At 39.1% G+C, this 15,432-nt stretch overlaps 1 protein-coding gene across 1 annotated transcript in view; it reads left to right on the top strand.

The window, feature by feature from the left end:
* Positions 1-10,628: 10,628 nt before the first annotated feature.
* The window catches only part of USH2A (usherin), a 564,162-nt gene continuing 559,358 nt past the window's right edge, over positions 10,629-15,432 (top strand). The window contains exons 1-2 of the mRNA XM_025049837.1: positions 10,629-11,113; positions 14,625-14,790. Coding sequence (XP_024905605.1) covers positions 10,629-11,113; positions 14,625-14,790 — 651 coding nt within the window. The remainder of the gene's footprint in view (positions 11,114-14,624; positions 14,791-15,432) is intronic.

The following is a 15,432-nucleotide window of genomic DNA, read 5'->3' as shown; positions in this document are numbered from 1 at the left end:
TTTTAGACACTCTTCTCATGAAGTTCTTGACAGCTTTACGTTTATTATGAATTGCACCACGATGTAGTTTTTTTGGGGAGTTACATTTTCTTTTTATTAAAAATTATTAGGGTGACATTGATTAATAAAATCAAATAAGCTTCAAGTGCTTAATTCAACAGTATGTCGTGTGTGTGTGTGTGTGTGTGTGTGTATACACATAGCAGTGTGTGTTCACCACCCAAAGTTAGATTTCTTTCTGTCACCAAATATTTGACCCCTTTTACCTCTATCTACCTCTCCCCTCCCCTTCTTCCCTCTGGTAACCAGTTATCCACTGTCCACATCCATGAGTCTGGACATGTTTGTCATGTTTGTTTGTTGATTTCAGTCTTATATCCCACTTGACTGATTATATCTCTTTTTATGTCTTTCATATTATTTTTAAACTTTCTCTTTCAATACAGTTCCGTGATTAACTTTTTATCACAGTTCGAGTTCAAATACTACCTTTGGCACTTATTAGCCACGTATCAACTGAACACATCAAACAACGGTTTTCTCATCTGATAAATGGAGTGTTGTGAGAAATAATGAGAAGATATGAAAATTTCTTAGCATAGAACCTGTCACATTGTAAGCACTCAGTGAAGCTCACTGATATTGTTAATTGCCTAAGTAATACTAATAGTAAATATGAAACAAACAAACAAAAAACCCCACACAACTGAATATGCTATGTCAAATAAACTTATGAAAAGCAAGGGGAAGAATTGAATCTTGTTGGGGAGGTATTGTGTTTACAATGGAAATGGAAAGAGAATAAGAAGCAGAAACCATTGAGTGGCTTAGGACAGGAGTGTCACAGCCTGCCGAAGTGATGCCGGACCAGGTACAGAGCAGTTGCTGCTTGTGTATCATCTCTCTACTCTCAGAGGCAAACTCAGTAGGTTTTATTTTTCAAGATTTTGTCCTGTCTAGAACAAGCTGAGCTTGCATGTTAAAGACAGAATAGAATGTCGAATTTTAAAAAGTTCATTTTGAACTTCGGAGCCTGTTCCAAATTTTTTAAAACAATTTCCCCTTCTGACTTTGTTTTTCCCACTGCCATTTTTCACATCTCTCTTTTCCTTATGTTGTTTTCAGAAGTTCTCAGAGCTATTGAGTTTTGGTATAGTTTTGGATTTTTTGTGTTCCCTTGAAGCTGAAATTGGAGCATAAACATGGTTATTGAGCATATAGGTTGACACCCCAACCATGAGCTGCATTATAGATTTGGGTCATTTGTTCAATCACTCACTCATTCCTTCATTCAAGAAATTGTTAATTGCTAGCTGTATGTTGGTATTTGATTGGACACGATGCAAACATGGCCTTCCCTTTGAGAGATGGTGAGAATATACTGGTAAGTTCTACAATCAATCTTCAAGTGACTCTTTCCTATTGTCCTCTTTCTTACCTATTATATATCCCATCAGGCCTTTGCTCATACTAGTTTATTTTGAACTCGACCCTGCTTTAGATGGGTCATGTGCAGACTGTATTCTAGTTCTGTTTCAGTTCTGGTGTCCAGCCATGCTCCTGCCTAGCAAAGAGCCTCCTCTGTGTGGTCCTACTAACTTGTCAAGTTAGGTTACTCTTTATTACATTCTCAACGCAAGCTGCAATTCAAATAGAGAATATTTATCCAAGTAGAAAGAATTTTACAACCCTTATAGTGGTACTTTAGCTTAAAATTATCGTTGATTCATTTGCCCCTACATAAAGTGATTCCCTTATTGCCAATAACTTCAATCTTATCAAGTACTCATTCAAAACTGTGCTTTACTCCTCATTTTATTCATCTTCATGGCTTTTTCTCAGATGATCCTTCTGAAGTACTATGTTCATGTCATTCTAGAATAACAAAATTAGAGAAATCTGAATACACTACAGCCAAAGTGGATGCTTTTGTGAATCACAGGTAAACTGACAGCTGTCTGTTCCCTCCTAAAATATATTTCTTTATATTTTTAAGCCAAAAGCCAAGCCTTGACATCAAGAGTTATTTTAGGATTAGCATCAATGCTACTCTATGCTACTCTAAGTGCCGTAGGAAGATGCTTGCTATCATAACTTTAAAGGATGTATTTAGAATATAAGAAAATGTCTAATGCTTGAATCTTCTCTGCGATTGTTGCTTTCGTGGACAATCTGGCATTGTGAGATTTAGATGGTGCTAGATTTGAATCTTATTCTTCCTGAATATTACTTGTCAGACTTTAAGAAATTATTTACTACCTGGGGCTCAGCATCCTGGTATCTAAAATGGTGGTAGTATTAATTGCTGCTGGAGGGTTTCATGTTGGTTAGATGAGATCGCGTTTTCGACACGATGCCTGACACGTAGCGTACACTCAGTTAACATGACTATCAGTATCATGACTGTTTCAAAGGGTCGATCAGATGCTCATGTTCTTTAATCTCTTTCTTCATGAACATTTTGATTTTATACGAAAAATCAGAATGTTCGTGAGTGTGGAATGAGGTAGACATCAGGCTGGCCTCATCATCAGGAGACCTGAGTTTTGGTTTGAGCGCTAACAGTAATTAGTCCCATCAGAACTGAGCATCATGTCATTTCTATTATATGCAATTTCCAAGTAAAATCTCTTATTTCTCAATCTATCTATACCGATAAGGATAGTGTTTGCATTTGTTTTTGAAGCTGTTCTACAAATGTATTTTGCTCAAGTTTTTATATCCTAATCATTTTTCTAATGTTTGCCCCTTTCTTATTGAATTCTTTGGCTTCTGAACCTAAAAATTATATTAATAAACTGCATAAATAAGTTACATGGGGAATTACACAGGCCTTTTAAAAGAGTTTGATGATATGGCATAGTCCATATTATTTTCCTTCAATTAAAACACAAAAGCTCTCAAACACGTCATGTTTGCTTTTTCTCCTGAGCAAAACTATTTTTTTCCTACCGTCATGACTTTTATTTCTTTCATTTTACTCTAAATGTAGCACATTTTTTCCCCCACTCTGCAGGACTATTTTAGATGTTATTCAGCTGGATTGAGTTTCTAAGACTAAGTACACCACTCTTTCTGCTTAGCTCACTGTCCCCTAAATCCTGATATGTCTTCAGGTTTTCTTCCTCGGTGCAATGGAACTTTCTCAAAATAATTTTAAAACCACATACCCATGGGTTTCAGGCAATCCAGGGCTTTCCCACTTTGTGAAAGCGGGGGGCTGTGTCACTCCGAGGAACATGGCTCTTTGTAGAAACTTGACCCTTAATTATTGACGATGGCCTGTTTGGCTTGAACTCACTTCTGTGCTCTGCTTGCCTGCTGTCTTTCCCCACATTGTGTCATTTTCGTTTTCAGGCCCACACCCACCTATTCGTCCTGCTCGCCAGCCATTAACTTGCCTGTCCCATACTGCTTCGCAGCTGTTATCTCGCTGCCAGGCTCAGATCTAGAAAGCCACTCTTGAATTCACCTGCCAGGCTCAGTCTGGGCCCTTGCCCAGGGTGAGGAGAAAGAACAGACAGGAATTAGATGGCCTGCCACATGCTATCAGTGGTATCAAGTGTCCCAGTGTACCCTGAAATATCAATGTGAAGCTTTTATGCCTCAAACCAATACAATTCTTTGGTCATCTGAGAGTTTGCATAATTTAATAAGTATGAGAATGTGTTCCACAATCTTGATCAAGGCATTAGAATGATATCTGCTAGATATGAGCCGTTGAATAAAAAACAAAGGCTCCTAGAAGTTACTATAATACTCTTGTGAATGCTTTGACCATTTTTAGAAAAACCTGGAAATCTGATAAATTCTACTTTAGAGGGCTGAATTGTATTTCTCTGCAGGTGTCTACAGGAAATATGTGTTCCATAAATGCAGGGTGATCTTATTCCACACACAGCGTCTTCACTTGAAATGCTCATTGTTCCCTATCTGTAAGAACTGTCATCACTCAGACACGATTCAACACCCCATCGCTTCTGTGAAGCCTCTGATCAGTAAAGCCTTAGTGTAGGATGATGAGCACTAGACTCCATCTAGAGAATCGGAGCCTTTGTCCAGGCTTTGCCACTTACCAGTTAAGTGACTTTGAGAAAGCCACTTCAGCCCTGATTCTCATTCCCTTCATGTGTATATTGGGAGTGGCATTGTCTCTGTGTCATTTGTAGGGTTGTCGTAAAGATCAAATGAGGTCATCTATTTGGTAAACTCTAATGATGGAAAAATGAATGGTAGTATTTTCTCTCTCTTGCCTTGGGATATACGATTATAGAAAAACTAAGTATAAATTGGAAAATGTGTAATGAGAGCTAATGGTGAAAACCCAGTCACAACCCCAGGAGGTAGGTAATACTTCCATTGTATAGACAAGGGAGCTGAAGCAGAAAGAGGTTAAGTAACGTATCCAAGAACACGCTGCTAGTAGGTAGTGGGGCCGGGGTTTAACCCAGTCTGTCTCCGGAGCATGGATTCTCAACCACTGACTGGTCCACTTCTCATGATGCTCTGATGGAGGGTATGTGCTTCATTCGTTTAACCTTATCTTTTCCTTTCTCTGAAATCTCCCTAAAACACACTACATCCCTCACCAGCTTCTCTGTGTCTTGTGTGAGAAGAGGCTGAACAGCAAAACTAAGTATGGTGCTATGCTAGTCTTTTCAGTAACTGCCTCTTCAGGTCCTAGAACATTCCTTCACTGTGGCAGAATGAGTCCTCCAGGCTCACATTTCCTGATCAAGGCAGGACTCTGGCTAATGTGGCTTATCTCTTTGTGGCTTGTTCCTTTTGGGCTCTGATTGGCGCTACCATTAACGGAATTCTCTGGGAGGCAGAGACTCCATGACCAAGGCTCTGAGCATGGTCTCAAGGATCAAACAGTTCTGAGAAGTCAATGTCCATTGAGTCCCTGGGCAAAGCTCTAATCCATTCCAAGGAAGGCAGCTTTTCTTATATGGCCTGTTGGCATTTTCCTGGAGTGAAAATGGAGCTTCTTCCTAACACTTGATGGGCCAGTAAGGGTAGTATAAAGGAGAAGCCTCTAGTTGCCCTGCCAGGTGGAGTGTGTGGCTGGCACACACTGTTTTCTAGGTGGTCCTCCTGTGTTTCTGGTTTTCTCTGACTTGACTTGCTACTGCTCTGTGTGCTTGCTTATTCTTCTCATCTCACCATGCCCCTACCTGTCCTCTTCCTTCCTCAGGCTCTTGTTTGGTAGCCGCCTTTCTCTTGGAGAGTTTTGCTTTCTAGAATGAATGATCTCCTTTTCTAAGACCCATCTTAGAAGGTGCTGGCCAGTTTTTGTTCGTTTGTTTGTTTTGATATCCATTTTCCAATCACCTGGGTCCAACATTCCTTGCTAAAGGACTTTCTCATCTGCCGTGGGCCAAATAGTTGCTGCTTCCAGATATAACTCAACAATTAAAGATGCGACAGCCCCCTTCCAGGCACTGCAAGTAGACAATCCACTCTCTAGGGATGGACCTGCCAGCTAGCTGAAGGAAATGTGTTTTTATGGCTGCAGAGTAGGTCGTTAGTTGTCCAGAGTGTACCAACCCTGTTCCCAAGTACGTCCGATGAGATTGTCAGCAATTATCCCAGTGCAGCTGTAGCGTATGAGGAAATGCAGCAAGACCTGGGAATCGCGTAGGGCAGTTCCTGCTACCATCACAAGCAGTACTAAAACCACATGGGTTTATTTCTTACTCATACTGCATATCCTTTGTGTTACCTGTTCATTGCAGGTAATCTGTGTGTTCTAGGTACGGTAGTCATTTGGAGACCTGCATGATGGATGGTCCATCTCAATATGATCAGAGGAGAAGACCACTTAATCACTGGCCCTTCAAACTTTTGTCTTCAAGTGACACATGTCACTTTTACTGGTATACTACTTCTTAGGTACCTTCTTGTATTAGCAGCCTTACTAAGAATTTGGAAACAATTATGTGTGAATTATTGCTGTTCAACAAGAAAAAGTTGTTTTAATTTACTCTTTAAATTTTAAGCATTGCAAGCATCACTTTGGTTCAGTAGATTACAAAAGAAAATATAAGAGAATTTTCAGAAAATAGGAAGCATTTTGCTAAACTTTTTCAGAACGTTGAATCTATTTTATATAGAATGCACATGTTTCATGTATGTAGAAAAAGGTTAAAATTCTAACTAATTTTCCTTATTTTAGTGCACTGGCTAGTAAAATGTTGAATAGAAGCAGTGATAATGGGTGTCCCTGTTCTGATTTTAATAAAAGTGCTAATTACGATGATGATTATTTTATGATGTTGGTTTTTGTAAGTTGTCTTTCAAGTTATAGCAGTTTCCTCATTTTAGTTTATTAATTTTGGCCTTAAGTAAATAGTTTTGGCTCTAAATAAATAAATTCTTTATTAAGGACTTTGATCCTAAATAAATCATAGGAATTTTTTCTTTTAATCCATTTTCATGGCGAATTACATTTATATCTTAATTCAAGCCATTTTTGCAGTTTTGGAATAAACTCAGTTGGTCAGGAGATTTAAGCTTTTTGTATAGTTCTGGATTCCATGTGCTTATGTTTTACTCAGAAATTTTTTCTTTATATTTATCTACCAAGTGATATTGGTTTCTAATTTTTCTTTCTCATGTTTCCTATTTTATGCTTGTCTATTTATATGCATACATACATATATGTATATTTATATATCTCAAGATTATGCTAGCTTCATAAGATAAGTTGGAAAGTATTCTCTTATTCCATGTGCAAGAGTGTTTGTAAAAATTGAAATTACAGTTTTTAGAGATGTGTGGTATAACTGATTTGCACATTTATCTGGGCCCACTGTTTTTCTTGCAGGGAGAAATTTAACTGTAGACTATTTAATAAATAGAACGATTCATGTTTGTAAACATTTTTTAATCATGTTTGTAAACATTTCACAAAGTATACAGATCTTAAGTGTACAGCTTGATGAATTTTTTTCAACCGGATCCATCCCCCTGTGTAATCACCACCAGTATCAAGATACAGAAATCCCCAGTACTCCTGCAGGCTTCCTTGAACCCATTCCCAGGCGATGCTCTATTTTAAAGAGCGAGCACTGTTCTGTCACCATAGATCAGCTTTGACTGTTTGAACGTCGTATAAATCGAATCATACAGTATAGTCTTGGTGTGTCTGGCTTCTTTCACTCACTGCCATATCTGTGACGTTTCTCCATGTTTTTGCTTGTAGCAGTAGTTCGTTTGTCTTTCATTGTTTATCTCATCGCATTGCATGAATATGCTACAATTTATTTTGTATTCTGCAGTTAATGGGCATTTGGGTTGTTTCTATCCCTCTTTATTCTTGAATCGGCTTAGGTTGGAAATATTCTTAGGAATTTGTCCGATTTGTCTAAGGATTCAAGTTTAATTCTCATAAAATTCTCTACAATATTTTTTTATTTGTAATCATATTACACCTGTAGTTTATGCCTCTCTTTTCATATCTAACACTATACGTCCACTCTTTTTTTTCTTGATCAGTTATGCCAGAGGTTAATCAATTTTAATAGTAGATCTATGGATACTAAAAACTCCGGAATGGGGGTTACCTCTTCATGTTGTCCATCAACAAGAAGTCTCAAGTGCTTGAAAAACTAAGATTATTATTGTCAGCTTTTCCAAAGTAATCATGAGTATGAACTTGTTTAGGATTTTCTAACTAAAATGCCATTTTTTGTGACTTTTTCAAAACAAGAAAATCCTGATTTAAATGAGGCATGATATGTCTTTACAGTTAGAAAGAGAAACTGATGGCAACTCTTTGTGGTAGAATGAGGCCAGCATTTCTTTCCACTTTGTATGTATGCCCCTTTGCGATCTGCCTTTGTCATGCCTCCTTTGAAGATTGGGGTTTATTTCACAGCCCTTGAGTCTGCATTTGGTCATGTGACTTTTCTGGCCAACAGAACATTCACAAGTATGACATAAACAGAGGCCTGTAAAGTCCTTACACATTAGGGCTCTTTACCTTATGTTGGTGGGAACTTTTCTTCTCCTAGGACAGATCCCCATGACTGCCAAGCCAATGGCTAGATGAGAGAGTGAGGCCAAATCAGGTGGTCCAGCCCCAGCCAAACCAAGCTGCCCTAGACCAGAAGAAATACTCAGTGACTCCCCTGAAATACACGAAAAAAAGTAGCACAAGGCCACATCGGCTTTAATGAAACTTCCTGCACACGTTTTTTGGGGTACTTCTTTCTCAGGCCCCATGAGGTGGAACTGCTGGTGCCCAATTCACTTACCAGATGTGTCCTCAGGATTGACAGTGCAGAATGTAAAAGTTAAGGGATCTGTCAATCCACTATCTGCCTTTGCAAATTACAGGCGGCGCTTCTGAATGTGGAGGAGAGGAGCTAATCTTAGATTGTCTATTTTGAGTCATGACTACAAAGCAGAGTTATGTGGTAGGAGAATTCTTATCTCGAGAATGGCGACCCACAAGATACGCTGGAGCCCCACAATTAAAGGTTAAAGTTAGTCCACTGGGAATAAAGGGAAGGGAGCCGTCGAATAACGTGTTCAAATAAATATTGGTTGTGTGTTTTGTGTCAGGTTTGAATAGTTCATTTGTCTAAGTCTCTGTATCCCATATATCAATTTTTAATCATATTTTCCCAAATTCTCAGAATTCCTACCTATTGACTAGTTTTACATTAAGACATGTTTTTAATGTAAAAAGTTGCCCTTGCAAGGGTATAATAATAAGTAGAGAATAAGGTATTTTCACAAAAGGTGAAGGTTTCCTCCAGAAGCACCTCATTCTAATCGATGTATAAAAGGGTTGTGGTTTTCAGATCTCTCATGGAAGAGAAATTAAAGAAAATCTGAGAGAGGACGCTTTGGGTTTGTCTCCGGCAGCATTACTAACAGGAAACACCATACAAATGTTTCTCTCATTTCTAAATATTTCTCTGTATGTGATAACTTATAAAAAACAAAACCACAATTGCCTAGTTGTTTCCCAAATGAGTTTTCCATTTTTAAGATAAAAAGAGAATGTTCAGTTGATTTTAAACCTCTCGTCTAGGATGAGATATCCCAAATGCTAGAAAAAAGAGTTTTAGATGTAATAGAAACTAATTGAATTGACATCAAACATGCATTCAGAAATACATATTCGTATCTGATCAGACAGCTAAAAAGTCAGCAATTCTGTTGCTTCTGTAGTGTAATTAAAATCCCCGATCACCCAAATGCAACCTTTTTAGATATATCAGATGTTTTTTGTAATTTAGAGAAGCATTAGTATTTACAAGAGGGTGTCCTGGGCTAAAGAATGCAGTCACACCTGAATGATCAAAAAAAACTTTCATTCATGGACCAAGCTGTTAGGTTATCAATGTTTGTGTCCCAGAAAAGAGAAAAGGCTCTGGAAATTGTTGTTAGTAATAGTGGCAGATGATTTTGATTACAGGATTAAGTGGATGGAGGTTCAGGGCAGCAGAGAGGGGAGGGGCAAAGGGGATTATAGGATCAGGTATACTGCTACTTTAAAATTATGCATGCCTGGCCATTCCAGGTCCCTCCCCCAGCTTGAGGCACCTGCTGAAAGCTTGGGGAGCTCAGTTCCAGGAGGGCCACCAAGCCGACCGCAGTGTTTCAGGTAACCAGGTGTGTGCTGTGCAGAATCCCGTAGTCGGACGGCCAAGTCTTCTTTGCAGCGTTCCTGCTGTTGTGGCCTATTTGCTCAAAGTAACCAGGGGTTACTGCAGCGTTGCCAGGCAACGAGGGACAGCGGTCCTGTGAAGAGCCATTTGTCACACTGAGGGGACTGGTCGAAATGCAATAAAGAAATGGTAACTCAGCTTATTTATCAATGCAATTACTTACACAGTATTACGGGTCCATATTTAACCCACAGCTACGTAGGCACATGAGGAAACAGGAACATAAACGTTTGCTAAATACTAAGGCATAGGATAGACAGATGGCGTTGGGTTTCTAAGCAGCTTTACCCTGGGCTTAAAGTTGCTGCACATGCTGGGCTAAGGGGGAAAGGCCCAAAGTGCTTTGCCAGCTCGCTTTCGGACATCTGCAAGTGAGCTCTGTGTTATGCCATACGGTGCGCGTGTAAAGAAAATCTACACAATTCTTTACCTTGCTAAGCAGAGTAGATAGTGCTAATTCTCTGGAGTCACAATCTGAACTTACTGTGCTGAGATAGATTAATGAAAAGAGAGGCATATGTATATGTTATAAAACGGGTGGTCCTGTGGACTTTTAAAGTGCTTGATTTGCTCAATAACATGCAGATATTTGCCCAAAGAATGAGCGTTTTACTCCAGACATTGTACTTCGCAATTTTCTTTTTTTTTTTTTTTTAAGTTCTGTAGTAGTTCTGGTCAGGGGCTCTAAGTCCTCCTGCTTAGGGTGCTTTTCCTTCACACTCTGTTTCTGATTCCCAGATACCAGCTGCTACTCATGTGTTCGCCTTTGCCGAGAACGTCTCTGGTATTACCTCCGTGTGAGAACGTGTCCGCAGTTTCCCGAGAACGGAGTGTCTCAGCGTTACCTAACACTCCCTGCTTGCACGTGTTGCCGGCCGGCGGCCTTGGCCGTATTATTTATTTAGGAACGCTTTATCAGGAGGAGAATGCTCTTTGGTAAACATGAATGGCCCGGCTCTGTCACTGGGGTTTGGCTTCTTGTTCCACGTCACCGAAACAGTGATCTTCGCCTATTTTGCTTCCATCTCCTTGGCCGACTCGCAGGGCCTTTTCCCACGGCTGGAGAACGTGGGAGCTTTCAAGACTGTGTCAGCCGTGCCAATCCAAGCAACGTGCGGGCTCCCAGCCCGGAGCACTTTTTGCCATAGCTCTGCAGCTGCCGAGAGTGTTCAGTTCTGCAGCCAGAGGGTTTGCATTCAGGATTGCCCACACAGGTCTTCACCTGCGACTTACGTCACCCTTTTGTCTGCAGGCCTCGGGAGCTGCGTCCCCGCAGACGGGCGTGACCTGCGTCCCAACTCCCCCGGCAATGCTACGAGTTTTATTTTCAGAAATCACAAGAGTTGCTTTTCTTCTCCTCCTTCTCCAAGGCTGGCCGCATCATTTACTTTAGCCGTGTGGTTGAAACCCGAGCAAGAAGGTGTAATGTAAGTAGAGGAGGGAGTGTAAGTTTTCCTCGGGTCCTCCAAAGTCAGTCGTCCTGAAGGCTACTGCAGCTCGCATTCCAGACTAGACACGGAAGGGAGCACTTTGGAATTCACGCAATTGAAGAGCAAGTCCTACGTTAGCCTTTCCTAGTCAAGCTTCTATTCCAAATGCACTTTCCTAAATTTAGTTTTGTTCTCCTTGCCATGAATGAAATGAGCCCTCAGCACAGAATGTGCTGAAATGGTTTCATTGCAGGCGGTCGTGTTTCCACCTGTCTCATGAATTTCCCGTAGTTGAGCTCAACCTTTGTCTTAGCCAGCAGAAGCCAACCAGGCTCAGTGAGCTTTAAGGCATGAGGATGAGTAATAGAAATAACGGATATTTTCAAAGTCTTGGTCTTGGTTTGTACAAATAACCTCCCCCTACTAGAGTATACACTTTTCATCAGGCAGGTAACTCTTAAGGACGTAGGACTGTCTTTTATTCATCCTTATTTCCCCAAGAAGAGTTGTTTATTTGAGTCGTGGAAAATGCCCAATGATATGAGTTGGATAAATGAATAACCCTCCATCTTTGAAAAGATGTAGCTTTTGGCTCTTTACTTTGTAGTGTTTTCATGTGTTAGGAACTCTATAGAGAAGCATGACAGAGTCTCAAAAGCTTTTAATCCAGTCATCTCAGTAGGCCTTCAGTGAGTTTAGAATGGAGCTTTCCTAACACCATTTTTGCCAGTTTATATAACCACCTGTTTTTCATTCTGTGATAGTCCTTAAAGCTGTTGTCTAATGTGTCTAGAGCCAATCTGGAACTTGGAATAAGTAGGACAGTTTGGAGGCACTTTTTTTTTTTTTTTTGCTTATTTTTTCTCTTCCTGCAGAGCTTTTGGCTTGTCCCCATGTGACGTTTTCTTTGTGTGAGAGTGTTTTCCAAATATATAAAAACTTATGGAACAAACCAGAAAAGTCTTATAATCTCATAAGCAAATAGGACTTAAATGTCTTTGGTGTTTAGTTTTAATCTGCCAAGTGAGAGTTGGCGTATTTTCATTTTTTAAAAATGGAGTGAAAATTATCACAAGTCATTATTTCTATTTCTGTGTCTCTCCTAAAAGAAAACCCTGTTTTCTTACTGTTTGAAATGTCAGTAAATCCAGCCTACTCTGTTTATGTAATTAGCGTACAAAGAGTCTTAAAAAAACTATCTCTTGACAAAAAAGACTAGGACAAGATATTTTTTCCAAGTTTTTTTCCAACGGATGTGTCTCTACCAAATTCATCTATTAGCATTATTTTGTATAAGACGGGTATTTGTTGAGGCAGTAGCACATGGTTTACAGTTTTGAAAGTTCCATGCATCAAGGTCGTTTCCATTCTCAAAACTGAAATACCTATGGGAATTGGGGAAATTTCGGGGTGTTTGCTCTAGATAAGTAAAACAAACAAAACATGGATTATCCAATTATTGTTTATCCAGGAGCAGAATAAATCCAGTTCCTAAATATTTTGCTACCTGCCTTCCTCTCACATTCATTATCTACCAAAGCTAGTATGTTTACAAGCAAACAAAATAGCAAGGAAGATAATCAATAACATATTAAGAAATGCATTTTCAGTAAGCTTGGGGAAATAAGCCTGCATTTGGTAAATACATTCCTGAGTAATGGTCAAACGCTAACTTGTAGATTGAAATTCAAGAAAAATGAATAGAGGCAAATTTTTCTTAGATTGTTTAAGACCTGGAGTCAGGAAATAAAGAGAAACTTATTCCAGTGATTTAGAAATATCCACCTGCTAAAGAGTTAAAAAAAATCATAGAATTTTTATAAAACCTTATTTCTCTTTTATACAGAACCTTTATGGTAACTAAACCTATTTGCCTAAAATATATACTTTCTCAACTTTTTCACCAAATATATGTACAAAATACACTAAAATAATGGCAGTAAAACAGTGACTATTAAGTGTTCTCCAACCTTATGCTTACCTCTCAACTCAGGGAAAAAAAGTGAGAAGGGATAATTTGTGAAAAAAAGTACTATTTAAAGAAACTTTTTAAACATCTTTAGCAATAAGTCTTGGTTGACCCAACCTTACGTTTGCCTCTTTGATGCTTCCTACTCGGTTTGATCACTAACTCTTCAGTTTTCAACAGTCTGCAATATACCAGCTATGCTTCTATCATTGGAAAGCTCATGAACTAATGGGAAGACAGAGCACTTGGTGTTATTAGCCAAGCAGCATGATGTGTTAAGTGAGCACAAAGGATGATGCCTTCAGCAACTTTGAGCAGGGGAGAGTTCCAGGGTCAGGCATAATAACCATGGAGATATCTGGGCTGAGTAGAAGGGACCCCAGGGAAGAAAGGGACTCAGACTCCTCCAGTACCTGCTGGCTTTCTCCTCCCTGAGATGTACCAACTTCTTGAGTTCTTGTCCCCAAGATACAGGCTGATGACTATCTTCAATAGCTAGTTGTTTGGGGGAGATGTTGGTGGCTATTGTCAGTGATATTTATTTAAAGATCAGATTTTGGGGAATAATCCACTCAAGGCTACTAGCAAGCACTTATAATATTCTTTCTGCTAAAAAGTTGAATTGCTGGTCCAAAAAGTGGTAGAAAAGCATGGGGCTTAAGTTCATATCTGTTTCTGCTCAGTGGACAGAGAATGGCCAGGAATGTACAATGATATAAAATGAAATTTATATTGAAGATAAGTTAATATAGAACATAAAAATATAAAAAATGTCAATATCATATGCCTATTTACAGGAATGGGAAAAGAATACTGTGATTAGGAAAGAAGTGATTTTTTTACAGATAATTTGATAACTGGCCTGACACAGGACTGAGCAATTTTAAAATTCTGTCTTATCAAAATATTATTTCACTGTGTTCTTAGATGACTGGATGATCTTTCATCCAAGATTGTGAACATTATCTCAGTGCCTCACTTGGGCCATGTGGTCAGGGTGAGCTCACCAGGCATCTGGCCAGCGATGAGGAAGGAAAGACTAGAGTGATCCATTCTCTGTTTCACTACGAGAATTCATCAGAACAGTTTAGAGCCTACTGTGGACACTAAATTCTCTTTACGTTAAAAAAAAAAAAAAAAAGAAGAAGAAAGAAGTCTTTGCACTGGTGACTCAGTGCCCAGGATGTGTATCGTGCTGCTTCCTATAAAAGAAATAGCAGAGGAATTAATGAGCCAATCGGTTAAATGTTAGTTTTGCAGGATGATTCAGCCGCTTTACTTTCCACCGCGGATGTCTAATAAAGGGTGCTGAGGTTCTGGGGAATACATTATAAATAAAATTTCTATTTTTTTTATTTGAATAAAAGGCTTTCTTAATTGGAATAAAGGTTGCTCTGAATCTAATGACACTCAGGCACTTATTCATAGTGCACCTTTTTGAGTGGAGTTGGTGTCAGTTATACTCACCTAGCTACACAGTACCTTAGTGTGTCTTCTGGGTGGATGCTGACCTTGTCTCTTTTCTGTTTGCTTCCTAAGGTGTATTATAGAAAAGACGGTGGATGGGCAGATTGTGTTCAAACTCACAGTGTCTGAGAAAGAGACCATGTTTTATTATCACACAGTAAATGGTTTGCAGCCTCCAATAAAAGTAATGACACTGGGGAGAATTCTCGTGAAGAAATGGATTCATCTTAGTGTGCAGGTGAGTAAAATAAAAAATATTTAACATTTGGTTAAACACATGATCTGTCTTCCTTTCTTTCCTTTAAATGACATCTTTCCACAAGATCTGAAGCAGTGTCTTTTGAAATTTTAAGTACATGTAAAAGACAACTAAAAAAAACCAACATTCAAATGACCTAATGATGCATTTCTTGATAAACTAGCATTTCTACCCCACCCCTCCCGTCCGCCTCCTCCCAAATTGCTGTGAAAACTCTCACAGAAGCTCAGGAAGTGCTATCTGGAGTAATATCCTCAGGAGTTGTTTTTGTTTTATTTTGTTAGTATATTTTATTTTGTTCAGAAATGTGCGAGGGCTCCTTTGGTGTGTGGAACTAATTTTACTAGTCATGGCAGTGTTAAAACCCCTGCCTGGTTTTTACAGCTGTCTTTTGCAGATAGCATCTGATGATGTGAATAAAATTTGGCTGTTGCATTAAAATGCTGACCTTAGAACTAATGAACTTTACACATCAGACAGTCAAAAGGTGTTATGTTATTACTTTAGTTGTCAACCACAGTTTGTATTAACCTTAGAAGCTGCTAAAGGCTGAGACAACTGTGAGAAGTCTGGCATTTTATAGTTCCTAGGAACAGACACAGTTTATCTTTTTGTTTCTTC

The sequence above is a fragment of the Pteropus alecto genome, unplaced genomic scaffold (genome assembly GCF_000325575.1).
Source record: "Pteropus alecto unplaced genomic scaffold, ASM32557v1 scaffold65, whole genome shotgun sequence".
Taxonomy (NCBI): Eukaryota; Metazoa; Chordata; class Mammalia; order Chiroptera; family Pteropodidae; genus Pteropus; species Pteropus alecto.
This window is presented reverse-complemented; position numbering and strand designations above follow the sequence as displayed.